Genomic DNA, 26,038 nt, shown 5'->3' with positions numbered 1-26,038 from the left:
GCAGGAATCGCCTGCCTGGCAGGCAGCCAGACAGGCAGGTAGTTTACTGGCGAGCGGGATGTCTTTTGCGCGCAAGAGAGCCTGAGCGCCCAACATCTTTTTTGGTTCCACCAAATGTCTAGGCACGCACGCGCGCGTGCACCCATGTTTTCGCACAATGAGGCAAATAATTTTGCATTTAAATAAATTGATTGGTCTGCTACGCTTTTAATGTACCCCTTGTTTCAACGGCGCTTTAGCTTTAACACGAAACCATTAGCACTGCTAGAAGTTGAAAACAGTCCCGCGTCGGCGTCAACCTCCGACTATCAAGCGTGGCTGGTGGCGTTTAAAGCGATTTCCTTCTCCTTATCTTTCATATGCTAACGTACCAGTTAGAAAGAAAGAACGGCTTTAATGACTCATTGGACGTCGTGTACAGGACGGCATTGGATAGGGGACCACCGGAGATAGAAACTTGCTAAATGGAACTTCAGCGACAGGTGAGAGCGGTTGGTCTCTACGAAAGATAATAGCTGAGTGAAGTCACAAGCAGCAGTAATTATCCGAGAGGGAAAATGAACTTTAAATAAATCGAGGAGAAGTTTCAGAGAGGCGTCCTCATTCAAGGGGTAGAGTCGACAGTCGTTTCCATCAAGAGAAACTGATCTTCCAGGCCGGAGCTGGCCAAGGCTTTCTCCCAAATCTCTATGGAAACGTGTAGGTTGGGTGGATCTAGGGTGGACTTGTCGCAGCCACCTTCTGTGTGTATGAGATTCCCAGGCTCCCCACAGAAGCGACGAAATGGAGAGAATTGTGTCCCGTCAAAGAGGTGAAGACTGGTGATGTGTGGGAAGGTGTTAATCCGCAGTGCACGGAATAATCTTTCCTGGTTATTCGCTAGCGATTTGTGCGGGAAGGAATACGTTCTATGGGAGAGCCTATAGTGCTAATTAATTTCCTGGTATGTATACAGGATGCATGCGCTCGGGCTCGGCTTCATCAGCGCTGGCTAAGCGGGTCAAATGTCCAGCCACGAGGTTGGTGATCTTGTCTGCCGGCGATGCCAGTATCAGCTGGTGCCCATACAATCCTGGCTGGTCTCGTTGGTGGTCTCTGCTTGTTCATTCTAAGTGTTGTAACATGCAATAGACTGTTGGCAAAGTTGCGCCACGCCTGATAAGAGTCTGTTATTAGACTTTTGGCGGCCCTTTGGTTAAGCGCACGTGCTATCGCCTTTTCCTCAGCTTGGAAGGGGCTGTGTTCGGGGGTTGTGATGCTAAACCTGTGGAAGGCTGCAGAACGGTAGCACGAAGAAAGAGAAGGTATCAAAGAATGCTATCGGGTGTCTTTCACATCAAACCAGTTGATCGTTCCTTTTTTTTTCTTTCAGTTTAGCTGCTTCCTAGTCTTACCTCATATATATACACATTTTGAGAACCTTTTGGTGAATATAAGACATGCATTAGGCAATTAGTTTTTAACTTCATTGCGAGATGTAAATCTTACGCGAGAAATAACATAAGAGCGTAATAAAAAAAAGGCCTTTTATAGCATTCAGGTGGTCGACGCATAACTTTCCGGCTATTTTGTGCGTAACTAAATTTCCTGATTGGTCGAGAAAGAGAACGCTGCAAAATTTACAAATGCCAAGGACCCCAAATCTATCATGTTTGGTCCAACCCTCTAATCCGCCTTAACTGACCCACTAATTCCTCTAATCCATATTAATCAACTCCACATTCCCACTAATTCACATTAGTTCATTCACTCATCTCACTAAACCACCCTAGTCTACCCGCTAATCCGCGTTAATCGACTTAAATCAATGCATCGAAATGCTATCGCATTTACTTTAAAAGGGAAAATGAGGAGGCCCCAATTTTTTTTTTTCGATTATCATGTTCTCCTGTGGCAGTAACCAGAGGACACAACGGCACTGTACAAGAAAAAGTGATGGTGACGTAAAGAACTGTGAGTGTTTGTGTCTCAGTGCTGTTTTTATATAAGTGCCCACTCAAACCAAACTAAGTGGAAGATACGGATTTATTGTTGATGGTCTCCCTGAAGGCCTTCGCAAGCGGACACGGATGCATTCGAATTAACAGCATGAAAACTTCACACGATTTTAAACACACTGCAGATAGAAACCATAAAGAATACCCCATGATATGTTGCCACGGAATATGCGTTCCAACTTAAGTTATTGTAAATGCAAAAAGATAATTTGGGGAGATGGGCTATACCTAAAGCAAACTAATAGTGTATACGGACTTTGCATTAAATTTAGGGTAATAATAAGATGAGAACCTTTTGGGCCTTGGGAACTGCAGACTAAGCAAAATATTGCGTGTGCCGTCTGGCGAATGGTAAAAATATTTTCGGATGCAAGGTAGGGTGCCGCGATGGAAAACTAGAAATCACAGTTTTGAGGCCCCGGAACCGGTTCGGAACGGTTCCTTCAATTCGTTCCGGTTCGGGTTCAGTTCCAAAATGGCGGAAAAAATACGGTTCCGGTTCAGTTCCGGTTCCGGGCAAAAATTCGGGTTCGGTTCCGGTTTTCGGTTCGGTTCCGGCTCCGGTTCGACACCCTGGCTGAGAGTACGAAATTATTATCACGAGAAGTAAAGAAAGTCTCACAATTAAGAATATTTTGTTTGTTTCAGGTACGCCAGTACTGTATTTGTTTATGCTGACTTAGAGAGCTGTGCCCGAGAGTGCAAGAAATGGCATTTGAGCACCCCAAATGTCTCCCTGGGTGTGCATTTGGCTTGAATGTCATTTGAGCCGAATGGCATTTCAGAACCCAGTGGAGTAGTACAACTTCGCATTTGAGTCAAATGACAATTGGTTCAAATGACAGTTGGACGCTAGTGTAGCAGGGGTATAAGTGGCCAACAGTGCGCGTAATATGCTAGAGTATTGTTTTTCTCCTACTGCGTTTCGTAAACATGGACATTTGTTTTTAATTTCTTACGCAATGTATCGTTCATCTCTATTTCCCCTCTTAGCTTCTTACGCCAGTATCATTGTATTGACAAGAGCACAGTTTTTTTTTTTTTTTCATTTGCATGGAGTCTTGTTAGGTGTAGAATAGAGGTAACCTTCTTTATTATTAGGTAAAAAAAGGAAACATTTCGTTTATCTCTAGGCTTCTTTTGGTCGTTTCTTATGCCAGCAGTGATGTTCTAATGACATGAACATTTTTCATTTCTTTAAGTCAAGTCAGGTGTTGCTAGTCAAAGCATTGCTTATCTCTAGTTTTCTTTTAGTTGATGCTCGGGTCACCTTTTATGCTTTAATTAGGGGACTCCTTTTCTTAGTTTTTGAAAGCGTCATCGGTTCGTTATTAGATGTTTCGTAAAAGTGATTTAATATTTCGTTGTTTTTTGTGCTTTCTAGAAATAAAAAAAATGAAAATAATTGAAGTTTGACCCTAGAAGTCTGCTACCTGAGAGACTTGCACTGCTCCAAAACTCACCTTTTGATGCTCCAAAGCTGCTGCAAAACCCCCCTTTTATTGCCTCAAAGGCTTGGCTTCAAATCAGCATTATTCCTGCTCCCTGAGCTGCTCCAAAAAGCTCAAGCCCACTTCCACCCCTACAATGGAGGGGCGAGGTAAAAAAAATTCGGAGGCAAGGAATGGACTCAGACTGGAGCGCTTGGAGGTCAATGGGAGAGGCCTATGTCCTGCAGTGGACCTAAATACTGTGTTTGATGATGATGACGCTGATGAAGCGTTTGGCCAAGGCAACTTTGAAAGGGGATTGAGGCTCATTCTCGTATAACAGAATGACAGTGTTCTTGTATTGACTCGTGCCTCCTCTTCACGACACTTGTTGCACAGGCGAGCGCCCAGTTGACGGCCGAGAAGGAGCAGGCGTCCAACGCGGCCAACCAAGCCAAGGGCCTCGTCATTCAGGCCCGCAAGCGCATCGCAGACATCAACGGTGCGTGCTGCACCGTTTTGGAAGTCGTGCCTTGTGACTGTTGTCAGCCAGCTGTAATAAGTAGATTTATTCTATTTATGCTTTTGTAAGTACGCACGGAGAGTAATGATGCCTTTTGTAGGGTGCACGAAACAAGCAAAGTAGAGAGAGAAATATACAGTAGAGAAAGAGCAATGCAACAAACACTTCACAACCAGCACGATTCTACAGCACAAAAGATTTTATACACTTATGCTTTGGGTACATTTTTTACAGCTGATTTAGTAAACGCGCTATAATTCAAACTCAGATATCCAAACTTTAGGTTAAATCAAACAAATTTTGGAATTTCGGTCAGCCCACTATGTTTTTAATGTTGTATTTTCCACTTACCGTACTTACCCGATTCTAACGCGCCCTCGATTCTAATGCGCACCCGATTTTCCTGGCAAAAAAAAAAACGAAAAAACTTGCACCTCCGATTGTAATGCGCACGGAAATTGAGCAAGAAAAACAAATGCGAGAGAAACGGGCGATTTATTTCCCGAAGTAATCTCACTCCTCTCACTCCTCGTCGCTCTCCGCTGACCACAACATCTCGTCCTCGGTGCCGTCAAGCGCTTTCGCGCTGCCACACTTCTGAACGAACGTTCAACCATGGTCGATGGGATCGTGGCCCACGCCTCGCACGCCCATCCCGTGGGCTTCTCCAGAGGCACACGCTTCAGCCGACCGCTCGTTTTGAACGCGTTAGAGCCGCTGCTGCCATTGCTGTTATCAAGCGCGCAAGTGGAACGATTTGACGATTTGTGTGAACGCCGATAGAAAAGCCTAGGCGCCTATGCTTCCTGCGTCCGAAAAATCGTTGCTAAAAGCTTTGGCGCCATCTTGAGATGGCGATGGCGATGGGTGGGACGAAATATCCGCTGTTTTCGGCACTTTCGGTTTCGTATCCGATTCTAACGCGCATGTGATTTTTCGGCCTATTTTTCCAGGAAAAAAGTGCGCGTTAGAATCGGGTAAGTATGGTATGGCCTCATGACTCAGACTTCGGCAAATATCAGCAATGGACTGAAAGAATGGAGTTGTGGGCAGTGTCAGCTCACTTCCACAGCTAAGCTAGGCAAAGCAAGTGGTTGCAGTCGTGGTGGTTTATAGGGGCTTCGTTTAATGCTATGTTTGGTGCATACAGTATTTAACGGATGAATATGGTCTCGCCAACTAACCTGTGACTGAACTCCAGAGCTCCTTTTTCTTCATCTATCTTCTTCTGTGTGTTGCAAAGGTTTTTTCCTGATGTTCGTGCTTCCTCTGAGAGTTTGCTGTGGTAATGATTGGTCTGCCTTCCCCACTTAACCTGCCCTCACAGCCAAGAACGAGGCCCTGAACAAGGAGAACCAGACGCTGAAGCAGAACCTGGAAGGGCTCAACCAGCGGATCACGGCCATGGAGCAGCTGAAGCGTAAGGAGACGACTCTCTCTACCTCCCTCCCTCCAGAGCTTTACGTACACCAGTCGCAAAACTCGTCTCCAGAATCTTGGCCATGCAATCACCTCTGCTTCGGTGTATATGAAGGGCATGTGTATTGGTGCGGCACCTAGGGGACAATAACTGAACTTTGATAAACATTTATTTTTATTAACCTAATGCAATAAAACTCGCTTTTCGAATTAGGAAACATTAAATTGCTCATTGCTCGCTAATGTTTTCATGGCATTTTGTCTGTGGCTGGCAGCAGTAGCTACAAGCAGCTGAGTATTCATTCATTTTTCTGTCGACAGATGCATGGCTAATCCACTTTCCCATGTTTGCCATTGGTTCCCCCCCCTCCCCCCAGTGCAGGTAGCCAACCGCGGACCGCTTTTTGACGAATGCGACCTAGTGGAGAGTTTCGTAACTCCCCATATTGAGCAACTCTGGCTTGTTCTCAGGTTTCCCTTTTGGGGTGCTGGGCATGCTATTCAAGTTTCGACTTTGAATTGAGTAGTGACATCACGAGTAATTGGATTCGGTGTTTGGACATGTAATATTCGAAACTCGGTCCTTCATTTCGGACGGCTGTGGCTGAGGCACTTGCCACCTTGTTGCAGAGGAGACTGCCCTTCGGGAAAGCAGCCTGCGGTCGCAGTACGAGGGAAAGCTGCTACGCGTTGACAAGGAGGCACGCGATGCACGGGACGCCCTCGACCGGTCGCAGCGCCAGGTGGAGGAACTCACCCAGAAGGTGCGCTGCATGTGCAGGACGGTCGGTGCATTACATGGGCCCAGGGTTTTTCAGGTGCTTTTGTTCGCGGTATGTTCTTTTCCTCTGCTTGTTTGTTTCCCATCGGGAAACAAATTGGTGGCAACACCATACACTTGCAGGGCTCTTAAAAAAAAGGTGCATGTTGCCAATAATACTTGTTCACTCCAAGTGTTCACAGTGTTGGCCGTTTTTTCTGAAATGTCGTGTGCAGCTGAACCAGCAGCAACAAAAGCAGTCCAAGCCCACCATGGTGACAGCGCCTGTGGAGCGGACAAGGTCAGTGGGGCTGCTGCTTGCTTCTCCAACACTTTTGTTTTTTTTTTTTTTAACAGCTGCGTACATTGCTTGATGGGTTTGTGTCTTACTGGGCATGTTCAAATTGACACTTGCGCATATTTGCTTCGGCTGTTATTTTGCTGGCTGAGACATTTGTTCGCTTGTTCAATTTCTTTAGAGTGAAGTTAGGTGGCGGTTTATGTAGCGAAATTTGGCTTAGTCTGAAAAGCTAGAAACATATATAAGCTGAAACTGTAACAGGCGTAAAGTTACGTTTTTGTGGAGCCCTGCAGATAGTTTGCTTTTTGCTGGTAAGAGAAGCAATTTCGCAAATACGAATTTCTGAGAACTCCTGACGAAATTGCATTGTTTGCAATCAACAAAATTTCGGATGTTACGAAGGAACCTCCTGGTGGATGATACAAACAAGCCAGTGAGGCGCCCAACTGCCAAGTGCGCAAGCGACGGTGACGTACTGGCTCTCTCTCCCCTCTTTGTCACTCTTTCTCCGGGAACGGCCGGACTGTTGCGCGGCTGGAGTCGACTCTTTTCCTACGCTTGCTCTGGCCGAGTCTGGCAGTGGCTGTTGTATGAGCGCAGGAGGTGCGCCAAGTCTACCGTGGCCGTACCGCCCTGGAGAATTTCTTGACAGCCTTGGGCAGGCAGTGATGCAATCGCGTAGCGACTCAACGTCACTCCGTTGCTAGCGTCTCATTGGTCCCGGGTGGGGTCCTGCGCTTTCAGAATGCACCGCCCCTCGCCATTGCCGCCGTCTGCTCATGGTGGATGTTCGGTTGCTGAGACGCGCGTTTCAAGGTTTTCACTGTCAACGGGCTTCTCCCAACCAAATCAACCAGGCTGCTGTCAGCTATGTTGCGCAAAAGGAAAGCCCTTTCTTTCAAGGAGAACAGAAGCTAGAGATTCTCAGTAAAGTCGACAGCAGACCGAAAAGGAAGCGCAGCCGACTTGGCAGAACAGCTCGGCCTACCGCCGTCGACGTTGTGCACCATTGTTGGGCAACGGGACGTGATTTTGTAAAACGTGCGGCACTTCGGCGTGAACGTCAAGCAGGCCAAGACAGCCCAGCATGTCAAGCTTGAAGACATCTTCTGACATGTTTCAAGGAAGTAACCACTGTGGCTGGAGTGAATTTCGACTGAAAAGTGCACCAAGAGAAAGCCAGCGACATCACCGTTTCGCTTGGAATTGAAAAATTTCAGGCCTCCGGCGGGTGGGTTTACAGGCAGTGGCATGGTCTTGTATGCAAAATCGTGGGCAGCAAAGGAAAGAAGGTGGATGACTCAGTGGTGAGCGACTGGATGGCCGACGCTTTGCCAGTGCTTCTATCGGAGTATTAATAAGGGGACAAGTGCCAAGTTGTACACGCTCTAGAAAGGACTCCTCGGTGACATGGAGGTTGAAAAGAAGAAAAATATCACAAATTTATTCACGCAAAAGTAAGAGAATACATAAACAAAAACCTTTTTTTAGTGCTCAATTTTTCGGTCTGTGTTGGTTTATACAAATTTCAGATGATGCGAATATTTCTCGTGCTCCCGCGAGATTCGTATGATCGAGATTCTACTGTACTTGCCATTTCGTGGCACAAACTATGAGTAGATAGTGTGCAACTGGGAGGGTTGGTAAATTTACCTCGTGTCAACACCATGACAGAATTATGCAAAAAAGGACAAAGAACAAGCATTAACTCCGAATTATTTGTTAGGGGTGACGTGTTGAAGAACCCTTTTTTATCTTGGGAAAGATGCGCTGTTGAGAACACTGCCTGCCTGAGCAAGGCTAACTGATTGGAAATTGCCCCAAGCTAGAGGGGATAGGTTGATTGGTAATGTGGTGTATGTTAAAATGGATGTGTTGTTTGAAAGCTCTCTATGTTAGTTCATTGGCGAGGATGTATTGTTTGACAACTTGGTGTTGGCGTGCATTCGTCGACAACTGTGTGCTGGAGAGGTCACATTGATTAAAAATTTTGTCGGTCTTGTGGTACATTGAGAATTCTGCAATAGGGCCATGCAGGCAATGTGCAAGTTTGTTTCATTAAAGCGACAGCTTGCGTGTTTTGCAGTAAAAAAATGTGCTTTGTGGCTGTGCATGGAGCTGAGTGGGATACCTCAGGCTAGTTCTTTTAATGTAAACGGGGCAGTTTTTGTCTTCATGGCCCCTTTAAGGTGAAGTGCATTGTTATGTCCTCTGTCTCCATTAGAGGGGAGCTACCAATCTTGAAATAATGGCCCACACTAGAAATGATGCTGGACCGTTTCGTACTCGGCTGTTGCTTGCAGCGGCCATGGCAGGCGAGCAAGCAGCGAGCTGAAAGTTTTTCTATGTTTCTTGCAGTTTTCTTTTAGTGAAAAGAAGCCTCGTGGCAGGAATGGAGCGGAGTCGGTCTTTAAAGGCTAGTTTTTTTCAAATCGAGCAATGTTGTTTCTGTCTTCACGGATCGTGTAAATTGGGATGGGCTGTTGAGGCCTCTGTCTTCGTCAGAGGGGGAGGCACTGACTAAAAGCTAATGCTGAGAAATACAATCTAAAAGTGTAAGGATGCTGGCTAGTTGGTATACCATAATGCTCACAGCGCAAAAAACACAGTGGACAGAAAAAAGGGTCGCAAACAGCGCTTCTTTGGGGTTCTTTTCTCTGTCCGTCATCTGTTTCTTTCACTGTGGACATTTTGCTAGAGAAGATGCGTGACCGCCACATTATCGACTGCCCTTTGCAGTGGCCATGGCAGTGGAGCAGGCAGTGAGCCGGTCACAGTGAACGTGCGGCCGCTGACCCCGCCCCCACAGAGCGCGGCGGCCGCAGTTCTGCCGCAGCAGCGCCCGGGCCCCAGCGGGACAGCGCGGCTGACCCCGACGGCCCGCATCTGGCCCATCACCCAAGCCGCCCGGCTGGCCACCGTGGCACCCACTGCACCCCTGCCCACCCCCACCACCGCCACCACCACCTCCACAGTCACGACGACACCCCCAGAAGGTGCATTACGTTCGCATCAAAGTGAGGAGTCTAGGGAAGGGTCCTCTTCGTCAGCGTTTTTTTTTTTTTATGTCTACTGCACGGGGTCTATCCTGCGCTGTATGAATCGATTCTTAGCCACTATATTTCCTCATCTCCTCTTTGCATCGCAACATCGGTCCTCTCCTACCTTCAGTCCCGCTTGTCCAGATAAGTAGCAACTGCTGAGCGTCGTGAAGCATGGCAGCGGGTAGATGAGAGTGAAGCACGACCGACTGATCTCGCTCTTTTTTGCGGTACTGACTTGACGAAGCTTTGATCTGTCGCCCCCTGTGCAAGAAACAGCGCATCAGGCGGAACGGGAAGAGAAGTCGACAAACACTAGCGCTTCTACCACATTTTCACACGTATAACCTGCACCAAAAATGCAAAAATTTCAGTGGCAAGGTAGGGGAGCGGGCAATACGCATGCTCATTGTGCCGGGAAGATGACCTTGTGTACAACAGTGAGGACTGCATCTCGAGTGATAGCTCGAGCTCGAGCAGTGACACTGAGTGAATTGTGACTTTCGCTTTGCGGTCAGTGGGTTCTATTAGCCAAACATACGCTTTTTATGTCTACATAGTATGTATGTGTTGCTTGAGCAGTAGCTTTGGTGCAGCGTTTCCTGTGTCAAATGTGCGGGCAGTATGCGAGGATTTCCTTTTTTTTTCTCTCTCTCTTTTCTTTTCTTTTTTTATGGCAGGTTTAGTGGGGGGGGGGATTATATGCAGGGGCGGCTTATAAGCACGAAAATACAGTATTTTTCTTTTTTTTCTTCCCATCCCGTCTGACACGTTGTCGCTTTCTTGTACCAACCAGCCCGAGTTTCAACTCTTCTGGAGTCCCCCGCTCATGGCTGTCACTTTAATTGTGTGTGTGTGTGGATGCGTGCCCACTGGACTGAAGTACGCTTCATTCCCTGCACGCAGTTGAAGTGCAAAGCACTCCGGCTCCAGCGGCGGCTGCATCCGTGCAGCCTCATGAGGTTCAGCAGCAGCAGCCAGCCATGGCTGCAGTTGCACCAGTCCAAGAGGCGGCCACCTCTGCCTCCTCCTCAGAAATTCGTCCCCTTCCCTCGCCATCCCCAGGTGCGGAACTGTCCACCTTGCTTTTCATCAGGACAGCAAATTACTTCATTATATCTGATATTCGTTGTAACAGTAGAGGCAAAAATGGGCTCTACCAAATTGAAAATGTGGCTTGCGAAAAAATACTTGATACAGAAATGCATTTTTAAGTCTTCGAATCCACTGTAAACAAGGTAACCCTTAAGTTTCTCCTTGTTGCGTTTTGAGCTCAATGAACTGGAAGCATGAGTGCGTGAAATTACAACAGAACAAAGTTCACTCGACAAAACAGACCTGTGTCCTTGTTTATTTGATGGAGGATGTGATCTTCGTCTGGTGGCTATTCACACTACTGAGCAGGATGGAGTTTTCCACAGTGTCCACAAACAAAAGGGCCTTATACTATTGCAGTTTTGGACGACGGGATTTTTTTTTTTTTCGAGCAACTTCTCAGATTCCTGGTCAAATATTTCTTTGTTATATCCAATATCACGCAGTGGTCTCATGGTTTCAGTTTCATTATAAAAGAATAAGTGCCATTCAACTAAAGCATGACCAACCAAAGTTTGTCTTTAGTTCGCTATAGCCGATAATTCGCTTATCAGTGTTCGTTATGGTGAGGTTTAACTGTAGCAGGAGCGCTCGAAATGTGACAGTGGCTGGGGTTGTTGTGCCTTCCGTGCCAGAAAACCTTTGCCCGAAACAAAGTGGTGTCGAATGGAACTCCTCTCATGTTTCTGGGCATTCTTTGAAATTTTGCATCGGGAGGAACAAACTAGACTTGGTTCAGAGGTCCTCTCTTGCTGTCTTTCTAGGTGAGGTGTTGCATGTGAATTGAAGCAAGGTGTGGGCGGGTGAAATGTGAGACTTTAATGTGAAAGACAGGAGTAGCAGTGTCCTCAATATTTAACGCGCTGTAGGCAATCTTTGGTGCCAAAGAGGGGCCTTACCACTTCGACGTACTTTTATAAAACAGTTGTTGCCCTTTGTAAGTACCTCAGAATTTGAGGTTTGCAACAAATCGATGAAGCACTGTTCTTTATCGCAGAAATAGGTTTGAGGAGCAATGCGTGCGTTTGCTGCATCGCACTTTCTGGTTGCTGGGCACGGAATATCAGATGCCGGGAGATGGCTGCTAATGGCTTGCTGATGTTTTCTGAAAGCAGCCAGAAATGTGGCAGTCCTACCAGCAATTGGCGTAGTTAACATTCAACACTTTTTTTTTTTTTCTTGTGCGGTAAGTTTCACATGTTTGATTTCTGAGGCAGCCCAAACAACAGTGCGTGCAGTGCACGCTTGGTTTTTAGTGGTTTAGTTATCACTTAATAAAGAGGCCATGCAGACTAAATACAAGTTTGTTGTATTTGAAAGATTTCATGTTTTATAGTGCTCGCAGTGCTTGTCTGGCAGCAAACGATGACATATTCACTGAGAAATTAATCAATTTAGGTTAAAGTTTTGATTCTTGCACCAAATCATGTGTTTTCGTGGCATCTGCCATGAAGTCACAGGGGCAGTTGTTCAAACGAACTCCCAGTCCGTTATTAGGCTCTGCAGCCTTGCTTACCGTCGGTCCTCCCAGATGGCGCTACCGTAGTCAGCCGCAGATCGTTGTCCACCATTGCTATGCTTTTGACCGTATTTGCACCTGGCTTGTTTTTGTTACGGGAGAAAGTAATCGTTTCATGTAACATGGGGTATGCTCGACAAACAGGGTCACATAAGACAATGTCGCTCACGCCAATCGACCACTGTCGTGTAAGACAACTCCAGAGTGGCGGACTGCTGTGCAGCTAGCTAAAACTAGCATAGTGCGCTCAGTATGTACAGTGGTGCGAATCAGCACTTCTAGGCTTACGTGCGTTTTCGTAACTTTCATTGTTCACCGTACCATTCTTACTGCTGTAAAATGAATATGCACTACATTTAAGTGCAAATAGCTTGTTTGGCAAGCTTATAAGCCCTGCCTAATTTGCGTTTGCTCTTGCCGGCCTCAGTCAATCACACAGCTGGGCATATGACATTATAGGTTCTGTCGCAGGAAGTGAGCTAGTGGTCGCAGGGCCATTCCCTTTTTTCCTAAAGCTTATTTGAGTGAAGTTAAGTCTATTAAAAATTGTGTCAGTATTATTCTAATGAGGCAGTCTTTCGAATGAACCAAACTTTTGTTTTGTCTGCATGGCCCCTTTAATGTTATTTGTACATTGAACAAGCAACAATGCATTGTGACACCCACAAAAATCGACCCTTGTATTGGCCGCCAGTCAGAGTTTTTCATGCTGTGCTCAAAATGCTTTTAGGTTAACAAATAAAGGTGGCATGTGTATGTTTCGCGTCTCAGAAATGGAGTGATGAAAATGTTACAATTGTTTATTTTTCGTCGCTTTTCTTTTTCTGTGCGTTGTTTGCAGAACCAGAACCGGAGCCTGAGTTGGTGGTGCCGACCAGTACAGTGACCATCACTGTGGCCCCATCTCCGCAGGTGGCCCAGCCCAGTACCGGAACCGGTAGGGGCATTTCTTTTCTTGTACCACTTCCATACGGCAAAGGGGATAGCGTTAAGTTAATGACCGCATGCTCCCTGGCGCGAGCTATGCAGTCTGGTGCGTTTTTCAGTGTGGATCAAGGATCTGCGAATATCAATTTTTTTGACTGCAGAATAAAAACTGCCAATCAGATCGAATGTTCTTGTATGCATATGCCCTTGCATTACGTCTAAAAAAATGAATAGGTGATTTAGGCAGTCGGGACCTGATGCACCCATCTGTTTGTGAAAAATTATACGCACGTATTTAAGGGCGGACGCGGCTTTCAACTTCGGAAAAATGACCAAAACATCGTTTTTTTTGAAACCCACATATTCGGCTTCTATGTTTCCTATTCTGTGCGTCTGCAAAGTTTTTACGCTGAAAAGCGTCGCAGAGTGGCATAAAAAAATACTTTTGTCAGGCGCGGTGACAAACTATCAGCGCAAAAAGGCGAAAAAACGGCAATTTTCGGAGCGCTCTATCTCCGCAACGGTGCCACCGGGCGCGGCCATTTTGATATGGTTAGATCGGCCGAGCGATCGTCTTTCCGGTTCCGCTCGTCTCTTGTATCTTCGTTCATTCACAAACGCACAAACGGCAGAAAAGAAACGACGCACAAACGAAGCTAGAAATAGATGCTGAAGCGCTATTGGTCCTCCGGTCGGGGCGCAGAACAGCGACCCTCCTGATTGGATGTCGCGGGCGCAACGCAAGATGGCGGCCGCCTGAGCTGCGTTGCGAGCGGATTGAGTTTATTTTCGCCGCTTCGCTCGGCCGAGTTTCTGTTCAATCTGTGGTATTCAACACGCAGGTTATCGCGATGGGAATGCCAGAGATAACGAGCCAGATTACGGAAAGTTGTGTGGCTCGAAAGGCGGAGGTCATCGAACGCTTCGTGGTGCGCGTGACTCTACCGTCGCCAGACCTTGGAGGGTGACGCGATGTGCGCGCTTGCGAAAGCGGTTCGTGAAGTGAACTTTTAGCCGGATTTGCGATGTTTACACGCTTAGTTATTGCTGTGTTTTGACTGTGGGCTCGCTAGCCTTGATAAAGAAACGGTCGACGTGTCAAACGCTGCGGCGCGCACGGCATAGCCGACGCGCATTGGAGCATCACATGACTGGGCAACCGGTTACGATTGAACGCCAGTAGTTGTAATTAATGCCTGCGACGTTAGATTTAATCTTAAAAGCGACCTGACCAGCCATATCAGGTATAATCAAAGTTCGATATGTCGCGGTAAGCGTGCGCTGCGATGCGCGCGAGCCATATCGCCTTTCTTGCGCTACGTTTCCCGTGCACTTGTAATTTTCATGAAAACATGTTTGAGTTAATAATATAGGAATAAAACTATGCTCTCTGCGTTAAAAATGTACGTTACTGTGGCAGCATTTAACAGTGATTTTTTTAAGGGAAATTATTGATACCATTGCTTAGGGCATACTGGCTGTGCTGCGAGAAATATTGGATGCCTTGAATGTCAAAAGTAGTAAAAAAATATGCTCTTGCATTGAAGTTGGGAGTTATGCAGAATACTCTACCAAGCTTCAAAGTAGCTCATTTTCATCCTTGTGGTATGCAAACTTTTGGCAATGAACAACTGCACGTATGAGTACTAAGTTGCTGTGCCAGGCAAGATAAAACATAAAAAAAGCCAAAAATGTTCAAATTTAAGTAAAAAAAATGCTTAACTTGTTGCCATGGTGACAACACTGCAAAAGGAGGTTGTCCAGTGCGATACAGCCAACCAGCTAACCTACTTTGTATTGAAAGACCATTGAAACCCATCTTCCCCTCCGTTTGGTTTGCAAAGGGGGTATGTACTCTTCATGGAGGAGCTGAAAATGATGTTTTCTGGAAAGAGAAAGGGTGAAAAGGCACTCCAATTTCAAGGCAAGGCCTTCCAGAAGCCCCATGTTCAAAAGGACATGAAAGGCTGCAACCGTGGCGACTTTTGATAAGTGAAACCTATGTTGCAACTTCGGAAGCCGTTTTCTCAAAAAAGTTTTTTTTGCCACCGATGTCGCTTGTACCAGGGATTTCTTCGTGACCACTGGGTCTATTTTGATTCCGTTTCTTGCGTTACATTCCTTGATGAACAGTTCAGGTCGTGACACTTTTGGTTTTCCAGATTTGTTTTTTGTGACTTTTTTATTCAAATAGTCGTTCACAATCAACATGCCTGTTGCACATTAACCTCTAAAAAAATGAAAACTAAAAAATATTGTTTTGTAAAAAAAAAATTCTAAAACTGTCAGGACCTCGCCCATTCATTTGGGAATGCAAAGCACTTGGAACAAGTTTTCTATCGTGTTTTATAAGTCGCTCAAGCTCGGTACAAGCGGAACAGAAAGAAAATTTAATAAATAAAAAAGTTATCAAAATATTATCTTGAAATTTTGATGGTGTTATCACAGAAGCATTTCCAGTTGCTGTGCCAATTTTCATCAAAATCCACTCAGAAATAAAAAAGTTGATTTTGAAAGCCACGTCCCCCCTTAAGACGGGTCACTGAACTAGGGGATAGAAGCACCTTGCAGTTGTTGTCATGAGGAAGTGCAGGTTGCCCACATTATTGCTTGGAATACAGGAAGTACCGTATTTTTGCGATTTTAAGCACCCTCCCCTACGTTGGGGAAAAAAATTTGGAGAAAAAGTTTGCATGCGAATCTAAGCACCTCCTTTTGTAACCGACCACCTTAAGATACATTTCAGACGCGTGGAAGCGGATCTGAGTTGACGTTGTGGCCAAGTCATTTATGAAGTTGTCAGTTACAAACCACTTCAACGGAACAGAAGATGACCTGCAGGGGATACTGAAAGTGGCGGCACAAACACCACAATGGACTCGAATTGTAGCGAGCATGACTGAGTATTGTACGTAAGCACTGGGTTCAGTGTCTGTAGCTTTTTTCTTTCGAATGTTTGGCAAATAAAACATTATTCCTTGCGCACGTCTCGTCGAGATATGGCAGCGACAAGGAAAAGCAGCGGAGGGAGGGGTAACTTAGGCTTTTCGAATCTGAGCACCCCCCTCACTTTGGGCATCGTGATTGTGGTAAAAAGTGTGGGGGGGGTCGCAGAATCGAGGAAATACGGTATTTTTGATTGGTCCCTGCAGTCAGCGAAAGTCGGCTTGTCAGGAATGCCAGTGGCTGGGGTGAGCATGTGTACCATTGTAATAGTAGCCACTAGAGTAGCCACTTTCAGTTACCCACTTGGGCCACGGCGGCCGCTTTTCTGATGGAGGTGCAAAGCACAAACACCCGTTTGTACGAGATTTTGGCACACGCTAAAGATCCCCAGGTGGTCGAAATTAATCCGGAGCCCTCCACTACGGCGCGCCTCATCGCCTGCGTTGCGTCGGCGCGTTAAACCCCACAATCAATCAATCGGTTACCCACTTGCATCACTGTTGTCAGTAGCGCCTCTCTTTCCTGTTTTTAAATGTTAGGTGGTAGCACTCAGCTAACAGGCCTTATGATTACTGTGCACACATTTTGTGAAAAGTTTACCTGCATCAATCTTTTCTGCGTGACTGCAGCATTGTGTGGGAAAGCAGTTTCCATAAAGGACTCTCTAAGTGTGTGCTGTACTGGAACAGAGGCATTCCTACCTTTCAATTTTGCTGGTGTGGTGGTGGAGCATTTAGAGCACTCTGCAATAAATGCCTGGAAATACGGGCCCGAGATGTCCATGGCACGTGAAACTTGCGTTGCCTGCTGAGCCGAAGGATGCGGGCTGAATTTCCGGCCACTGCAACCGCTTTGCATCATTATCATCATCACCACCACCACCACCACCAGCCTATCTACGCCCACTGCAGGGCAAGGGCCTCTCCTAAGGATCTCCCCTGATCCCCGGTCCTGTTCTAACTGGAACCAATTTATCCCCGCAGACTTCCCGATCTCATCTGGCCATCTAACTTTCTGCTGCCCCCTGCAACACTTGCCTTCTTTAGGGATCCACTCTGTTATCCTTAATGACCAACGGTTGGCTTGCCTTCGCATTACATGCCCTGCCCACGTCCATTTCTTCTTCTTAATTTGTACTACAGTCTACGCCCGTTACAACGGACCCCCTGAATCTGGAAAAAAAACGTCCGCTGTAGCCGAAGTATGCAGTATCCGACGGGGGGGAGAGCGGGGGGTATGAGCCTTAAAGTGGGTACTTTGACCGATATTGCATATGCATAGTACATACACTTTGTTCTTTCTACGCACCTGCAGCACCTCTGCACAGTGTTTGCGCGAGGGCAAAGAATCGCGTAAATACCGTTTCCAAAGCTTAGCACCGGCGCTTGGAAAAGCCCTAGCGCATGCGGTCAAGCGTGTAAAGACGCATGATAAGCCGAGCAAATGAAGCAAGAATATAACTAGGCGCAATTATTAACCAGCTATAAAACATTAGCCGTGGCCATCAGAATTAGCTAGGCTCTTTTAAATACCTTCAAGGCAAGGCAGGTTTTCCAGAAACCATTCGTCAAACAAATCGGATCGCTGCATGATGCTCCCCGAAGGCAGCTTCCACATTTTTAACGATTTGAGTCTGGTCATTGAAACAGCTGTAATGAAATAATCTGATGACGGACAGCTGTGAAACCGAAAATTAGACCAGTTGGACTGGGCACGGTTACCGGCAGATTGCACACAATGGATGGGAAACAACCCCCCTACTTGATGCATTTCTTACCTTTTTCACCAAATGGAACGGGAACGATGCATGCGTAGGAATAAAAGACCGAACTTCACTGAACCCGAGTTTTTTATTACATAAAAAAACTGATGAGGGCAGAATCGCCTTCCCGTGCACGACTTTGAGTACCGTATTTACTCGCATAATCCTCGCACTTGCGTAATCCTCGCACCCCTAATGTGAGCCACCAAAACTTGGATTTTTTGGTTCCTCGCATAATCCTCACACCCCCAACTTTGCAGCGGCGAAAGTTGCCTGCTTGCGAAACCCGCATGGTGCACGCGCTCTGCAATAAAGTTTGTAGAACCTTGGTTCTATAAACGTTGCTCTCCAACGCGCGCCCTCCCCCGCCGCCTCTCCGTTCGGGGAGCCCTAACAACCTGCATGGCTACTCCCTAACAGGCGCCCTAACACGCTACTCACACTGTCCTTGAGCCGGTTTTGCGTGTGCGCAACTAGACGGCGTTCGCGCAGCCCGCTGTCGTGTCGGCGTGTCGCAGCCGTGGTCCCGTCGTTGAGCAGCAGCAGTCAGTGAGTCACTCGCGTCAGTGGTGGATAGCTCGCTGCCATTTTGAGAACTTTTTGATCTCTTTGTTTTGTGCTTGGTGCCGCTTCGCCATGGGGAAGAACGCCAGCTACATTGCCGCTTTCAAATTGAAAGCGATAGAGTACGCGATCGAACACGGCAACCGCACCGCAGGCAAGCACTTCGGCGTCACCAACTCCAATGTGCGTTACTGGAGTAGGGCACGCACATGACGACGAGGAGATAGGGCGCGCGCCAGAAAGCAAAGGCAGCAATTTCATGATCGCTGATCGACAGGAGACTGTTTACGTTGTAAATAATAAAATAAAAAGAAATAGCTGCTGTTGGCAACACTGAGCTTACATATACAAAAAACGATTGCTACATTTAGCGGGACTGGCAGAAGGCAAATTGGCAACACTGTGCACCGAATTTTTTTCCCCCGCATAATTCTCGCACTCCCTATCTTCGCATTGACTTTTCCGAAAAAAAAGTGCGAGGATTGTGCGAGTAAATACGGTATTCGATACCCCTGTTTTCAATCTCACCGGAGTCACGTTTATCGGCAGCGGCCTTGTTCCTGACGGCAGAGCGGACCGTCTCCTTAGACAGGCCTGTACTTCTGGCGATGTCGGCCTGTTTTTCCCTATGTTCGACAGCGTTAATTACGCCTAATTTATCCGACAGTGAAATCAGCTACCCTGCCGCTCATGCTGCTGGTTGCACAAATAAAAAAACCACTGGCACTGGCTTGGCTGCGCCAACGACCCGGCTGCCAGCAATGTTGCCAGACATAGCAGTTTTCTTGCCAAAATAAACAAACAAAAAGCACATCGGGCGCCGGCCCCGCGGAAGTCCACTATAAACATTCAGTCGAAACAATTTTCACCTAAAATTTAGTCTGTTGTAGCCGATAGTCTGCTCTAGCCGGGTCCGCTATGAGCGGAGTGGACTCCATTTAAAATGGATGGGGACCAGACAAACCAACAGAAATGGTCTGTTGTAACCGAAAGTCCGTTGTTGCCGGATCCGCTGTAACGAGCGCAGACTGTAATATGTCCTTAACACGCATTTGTTCCGTGACCCACTCCGCTCTTGTCTTGTCCCTTAATGTTATACCTATCAAAGCCACTTTTCAAATAAAGCAAAACGACCGTGTGTCAAGATTTTGGCGCTCATTAAAAATCCCCAGGTTGTCAAAATTAATCCGGAGCGTACCTTATACGCCTCGAGATTCGCGATCGCTGCGCCGCCTGCCGCCGCTTCTCCGCTGCGTTTGCGGGATTAGCGCTGCGTGGCTGATAGGCGGTCATGCAGTGTTTCGGTTCTCTTTCGCTTCTTTTTGCCTTTCCGCGCAATAAACAACTTGTTATGGTGACGTCTGTAAGCTAACTGCACGTATAGGGCACTTAAAAAAAACAGCTGCGTCTTTGTAGAGCGCTCTAACGCCAACAAGAGCTATACCCGCGGGGAGGCGGTTCTGCGCGCTTCTTGGCCGCTCTTGCGGGCGTCGGCGACGGCAGCAGCATATCACCGCTGTCACCTTCGAACACGTCAGCACAAGTGAATTCTATTTATTGTCGCCTCGTTTAGGCACTGTAAGAGGTTGGTTCGTTTTGCAGCGCAGACAACAATGCGGCTTTGCTTCAATGTACGTCGTAGAAAAATATGATTCGGGGATGTGATAACCCAATAGCTGACAAAAACTTGTGCCTTTTATGGGAATATAAGCCACGCGAAAATGTTAAGTACACTCAAAGGATGTGCAGTGTCATATATGTGCCCCCTCATGCCTTATAGTAAGAACCAAGGTATATGTTAATGAAACCACGGGAAAATGAATGGTCTGCAAGTCAGGAATAAATATAATAGTCGTTCGGGAATGAAAAAAAAAAAAAAACGAGTGCAGCTTCTGACATGCTAAAGACGTTTGTTTGAGCAAGCTAGTATTCACCAGACCAACTAGATGCGAAATGCAGTGATATATCGCTAGACGTGTGGGGGGGGGGGGGGGGAGGGGGGGAGGGGGGGGCGGGGGGGGGGGGGGTTGAGGAGGAGGACGCTCAACTATCGTTGTTTAAAAATGCGGAGCGAAATCAACGAATGAACGTTTTAGTAATCACACACACAATTGCTGCCTTTTCACTTTTCGTTTGTTTTTCGCCTTCAACGAACGGCTGATCACTCGGCGGATGCATTTTTTGAAGAATACAGGGTAGGCAGTTCACAAGCGATACGAGGTGTCGTTGGAAGAGTTGATTGATTGATTGCAGGGTTTAACGCGCCGACGAAACGGAGACGATGAGTCATGCCGTAGTGGAGGGCTCCGGATTAATTTTGACCACCTGGAGATCCTTAACGTGCGCCGAAATCTCGTACACACGGGCTTGTTGGAAGAGTGTCGTATCTGATAAGGGTTCTGATTTCGGTTTATGCTAGATTCTGCAGTCTCCCTGTGTCATATGACGATGTTTCGAAGAGTTTGGTCGGGGACGCGGATTACTCTATAAACCCGTCTTCGCGCTTCTCGTGGAGGATAAATGTAACAGATGAATCTTTGCGAGCGCTCACCTCGGGACAAGACGATCCACATTAAATTTGTCGTCGTGTGCTGACTCCGGAGTGTAATTTTCCATTATCCATCGTACTTCTTTGGTACAATGTTTGTGAAATTTATGCCGCATTGGCTTTTTCATGGTACTGATCAATATCTGCTATGTGATATTGGCAGGCGTAACTTGCGTGCTGTCAGGCATGAGTGCTCCGCTGGATTTTGTAAGTGCACACACAAAGTCGATTTACATCACAGTGTGTATGGCCGCAACATGACCATCGGAGGAAACACTGCTTACGGAGACACTGCCACTAAATTTCAGGGCTGCGGAATTGCAATCAGCTGCATGCAAATGCTGGCTTCGGGACGCGGGCCTGTGACACACGCCCGGCGCTTATATAGATCTCACTAAGATCGCGTCATAAACGTTTATCCTCTCGTGAACACACCACGCTTGCAAACAGAGTGCCTGCTCCACGTTATTCGGTATTTGTAATGCGGACAAACGGTAAATCGCTGTCTTGAACGAGCCCCAAAAGCAACGGCGACAGGGGGGACCGAGCCGGGGACTCCCGCGCCTGCTTTCGAAACGGGCCGCTAGGGGGATTTCAGTGGCGCCCCTACAGGCCGCGCTCGAGGCGTATAGCCAAGGTGTGGGTTCGGCAGGCATCATTCCATAATTTGAAACCTGTGTTTCAATTGCTTGCTGTGCAGGGGTTGCCGCTGACGACGGCTCTTCGACGTCCAGCGGTGGCCTTGGAGGCTCCCACAAGCGACCCAGGGACTCGGACCAGGAGCCTACCAGGTAGACGGTGCAGCTTCCGTTGGTTCTGCTACAACCTGGTCAATCAACTGCTCATACTTGTCGCTGTAGAGGTGTTATTTGGGAGGCAAAGCTTTGAAGCCGTGTTTTGTAGGAATGTGCGAATACCAAATGGTAACCTTCGAATCATATATCCAATCGAATTCGGGGAAAAAAGCCGAATATCAAATCGAATATCAATTTTCTTTTACAGGCCTTGATTTTTTATATGTTTTTGTGCAGAAGCAGAAGCTACTTCGCTTGCTCGGGGGTCACGACATTTTTTTTCAACCCGAAGAACTCACTTTTCTACTCTCGCTCGCAGCTCACAGCAGCCCAGCCGCTGAATCCGTGTACAGTCGATCCCGCATATATCGAACCTAGGTATATCAAATTATTGCATTTATCGAACAGTCCAAACATCCACTTAAAAATCCTATGCAAAAGAAAATATTTTATATCGAATTATCGATATATCGAACTATTTTGCGATCCCCTTGGAGTTCGATATATCCAGGATCAACTGTAATGTGGTACTTTGGGAATCCAGAGAGGGCACAATATGCATTTGGGGGAGGGGGAAAAAAAATTACACCATCTTCCCGTGGGGAAGCCTGATGAGGATGAAGCATCGTGGCGGTTCCGTGTGGTTCATTTTGTGTTGCCGTTATGTTCAGTGATCTGGTTTTCACTAGCGCCTGAGGGAATTCCGCGTCCGGGTCCACACCGGTGGCAAAGGCACGCAAGTGCTGTTGTGTTACGGTGAGTAGGCGGTGGTTCTCGAGGCGCCGAAACTCGTCCATTATGTTCTTGTCGATGTTGTCGTCTCTGTGGTAGAATCTGTAGTCTCCGTCAGCGTTGGTGAGGTAAAGGTTGTTGACATTGGTGCACCGGCTGAGAGCAATGTACACGCCCTCCTCTTCGCAGCTTTGTCTTCTCGTTCTTCTTCTTCTTCGGTGGTTCCCCTACGGGAAGATGACGACAATAGTTGAACACGAACCTATCTCGTGATGAATTCTTTGGTTGGCCAATCCCTAGGGGCATCCTGCCACAATCAGCATCAGAGGTGCTGCGGACGGGGCTGGTTGAGCTGCAAGGCGCGTGGCGCTTCCCGCCACAGCTTTCCCACGGGAAATTCAGCATCCCCCTCTAAAGTTTTCAGTTCGTCGTTTCCGTTGACGTTCAGCTTCACGTGCCTTCTTTGTATCAGTAGCTTCTTGACGTAGTTTGAATGAGTCAAGGACATAAGGCGCGTTCGTAGCACTTGCTCCTGTCCCGGATTTGTAGCGTAGTGGGAAGAGCACCGCGTACCTCCCCTTGAGGCCAGAGAGTCGTGGGATCGAAACCGGGCGCCGCTAACTATTTCTTTTTTTTATAGTGTAGTATCGCGGAGCTGTGGGTGTAAGGAGGAGAGTTGCGCATGCAACTCTCCTCGTTCTCACTCTAATGGCCTTTGCAGTTCGGACACCCAGGCCCTCGTGTCGGCCTTGTTGGCATCCCATGGTTCACCTCTGGCCAAGAAGCTGAAGCCTGCAGCGGCAGCGAGTACGACTGAGGGTTCCACCCAGGAGACGCCCTTGGAAGGGGAACCCATCGAGGAAGGTCCGTGAATATTCAAAAGCTGCGTTCGCGAGCACTGTTGTAGTTCTAGGCCATTGTGCCATCGCCTTTTGCAAGGAAGCCATGTATGTCTGTTGATCGTCCTTGCTATCTTGCCTAACACATGCGTGGTTTTACATTGTCACGAAGAAAAGATGTGAAATGGGCGGCGAGGTGTTCAAGGGCCTTCTGATGTTGAAGGTTTGTAGCACACGTGTGGAAAGGAAGATGGCTTACAATATTATGAGCGCTGAGTGGCTTAGGTTGGAATATGTTGTCAGTGATGCAAATAATATATGGGGCTATTTTTTTCTCCCCTTTTGTGGTGTGCTTGGACAGATTTCAGCACAGTGAATTTCCACTTGGACGAAATATACTGCATGCCCCGTCAATTTCATTGTAGCGGGATTCGACTGTATTGTTATGAAGGACTAACATCAGCCAGGGGCGAGACGGGTCTCTTGATGCCCAGGGTCTCTTGACTTCAGGAGGCCTTTCGTCTCCGAAAGACCTTACTCCGAAAGGCCATTTGACTCCGAAAAGTCTTTTGACTCCGAAACACTTCTTGACTCCAAAAGGCGTTACTCCGAAAGGCCATTTGACTCCGAAAGGCCATCGAAAAGCCTTTTGACTCTAAAAAGCCGTTTGACTCCGAAAGGCCATTTGACTCCCAAGGGCCATTTTACGCTCAAGGGTCTTTGGGCATTGAAGGGCTCACCGTGTTCCGTGTGGGTGTGGGCGGTTGCGCAGGCGTGTCGAGCTCACTGATTGGTTCCGGTGTGGAGGAGCCACAGCAGTCGAGCCCCATTGAACGCGATGATGTGATTGTCGTGGAAAGCGAGGACGAGGCCATCGAGGACGAGCAGCCAAAGGTGACGTGTCCCTCTTGCTTCTGTCACTGTATTCGGGTGTCTTCTCCGCTTGCAGATGCGTCACGCGCAGACGGGCTTTGTCATGGGTTGTATTGATGTTGTTGACACAGTTGCTCGGCTGCTGGTCTCGGTGTTTTGAAGCGTGAAATGCTTTCTATGGCTTCCTGGTGGGGAAATTTGGCATTGAAACTATATGGGTGATGTTGGCGAAAACGTGCATAGTGTGAGGTTTCGGCTGATGCAACAGAGTAGCAGCGTTATGTACAGCGTAGACCGCTTATAACGTATGTAGCGGGAGCCGCAAAAATCCGCACTATAAGCGGTACCGCACTATAACCGAAACGTGCGTGAATTCAGCCAAATTGCCACCTACCTCTCAAGTCATCCTAAATTTTTTATCACCCAGACGCACAGCACCTAAAAACGAAGGCAGCGTCCTTATTTCGTATTATTTTTAACATCAGCGGCTGCTGCAGGGTCTCACACATTGCAAAAGCGCGGTCTTACAAACGGCGAGTGCGGCTTTAACTTCTGTTGTGTTTGTGTTTTGAAAGACCATGGCTGCGTTTTCTGCGTCTATGAAGATGCCGCAGGACATGATAAGAAAGGCCAGCTGGATTTTTTTTTTTTTTACCCCACCTTGTGTTCACAATGCCGAAGGCGGCTGCTTATCAGTGCAACGTACTGGTGGTGGAAATCTTCCCGCGGCTCGCTTGTTCGGAAAGAGCGGTGGCTTATCTGCACAACGTTCTAAAGCGTGAACCGCATGGAGCGATTTCTCGCGAAAACGTGCAGCGCACGCTGCAGGCGCGGCGACGTAGGCGCGGATACAACTGGCGTGTGTGCGGCGCGGTAAGAGGCGGCAACATGGTGTCCGCACTGACCGTGAAGCGGTGCAGGCAGCTACTGCTCGCTGAAATGCCACACGAGGCGCAAGCGAAGATGCTCATGCAAGAAAAGAGCTGATAATGTGACCGCACATGCTGCTTGTGAAAGTGCCCATCAAAAAATACCGCGGTGGTAAGCCTTCATCTGATCGAGGGACTTTAGCCTAAACACCTCTGGCGCGGCTAGCCGGCTCGGAGCGCTTCGAATCTTCCGCCATTAGGTTGGTGCAGGTCGTCAGGCTCCTCCCACTGCCACGCGAAGAAGCCACCGCGAGCTTGGAATCGTAGACGCGAGCATGAAAAAAAAAAAAAAAAAGTGCGTACAACGCCGATGTGCACAATTCGTGTGCGAAAACGGGCCATGCGGTTCACGATTAATAGAAACAACTTGCCACGCGCGGACGGGGAGTCGGTCGCCATCTTCCGAGGTGCATCAAGCAAGGACAGCTGTGGTTATCACGTACGCGTGAACTAAAGGGTGCCTATTTTTTTCTTCTGTGTCGAAGTTAGAAGAGAGCAAGGGGTGCGCGCTGCGTCAGATGGCCGATTTTATCATTTTTTTTCTTTTGCTACCCTAAAACGATGCCCCAGCTGCACCAGTCGATCAGCAGACCCGCCGAAAAACCGTACTATAAACGGTATTGTGCTTCGGCCAACCGCATCTTAAGCGGTATGCTTATGCATTGAGTTCTATGGGAGGCAAACCGGTAGTCACAAAAACCCGCGTTATATCCGGTCCCGCACTATAAGCGGTTACGTTATAAATGGTCTACACTGTAGTTGAAAGGGAGTGGGAAGATTCCGTTGACTTCTGGATGCAAGCCTGCCACTTCTGGTATGCACCCACCGCCATCTGCTGGTTCGCTTTGAATGCGCGTTCTATCGTTTTGACGAACTGCTAAAACTGCCCCGCTGTTTAACCTCAGTAGCCTAATGAATAAAACCATGGATTTGGGTGCAAACGGCCTAGGTTATGCATGTAGAAATTTTTGAAAAGCATGATCTTTTTTTTACTGTTAAGGGGGGACACTGGTCTTAAAACAAGTTCTTTAATTTTCCA

General features: G+C 47.5%; 1 protein-coding gene across 1 annotated transcript in view; it reads left to right on the top strand.

Annotated features, from left to right (window-relative positions):
• The window catches only part of LOC144137939 (uncharacterized), a 126,826-nt gene that overhangs the window by 81,856 nt on the left and 18,932 nt on the right, over positions 1–26,038 (top strand). The window contains exons 30-39 of the mRNA XM_077669971.1: positions 3,827–3,929; positions 5,278–5,370; positions 6,000–6,133; positions 6,366–6,430; positions 9,170–9,426; positions 10,378–10,536; positions 12,927–13,022; positions 21,533–21,623; positions 23,080–23,222; positions 23,970–24,091. Coding sequence (XP_077526097.1) covers positions 3,827–3,929; positions 5,278–5,370; positions 6,000–6,133; positions 6,366–6,430; positions 9,170–9,426; positions 10,378–10,536; positions 12,927–13,022; positions 21,533–21,623; positions 23,080–23,222; positions 23,970–24,091 — 1,263 coding nt within the window. The remainder of the gene's footprint in view (positions 1–3,826; positions 3,930–5,277; positions 5,371–5,999; positions 6,134–6,365; positions 6,431–9,169; positions 9,427–10,377; positions 10,537–12,926; positions 13,023–21,532; positions 21,624–23,079; positions 23,223–23,969; positions 24,092–26,038) is intronic.

The sequence above is a fragment of the Haemaphysalis longicornis genome, unplaced genomic scaffold (assembly GCF_048455015.1).
Source record: "Haemaphysalis longicornis isolate Haplotype H1 unplaced genomic scaffold, Haemaphysalis longicornis Haplotype H1 scaffold_5, whole genome shotgun sequence".
NCBI lineage: Eukaryota > Metazoa > Arthropoda > Arachnida > Ixodida > Ixodidae > Haemaphysalis > Haemaphysalis longicornis.
The sequence above is the reverse complement of the archived record's forward strand: the minus strand, read 5'-3'. Positions and strand labels throughout refer to the sequence as shown.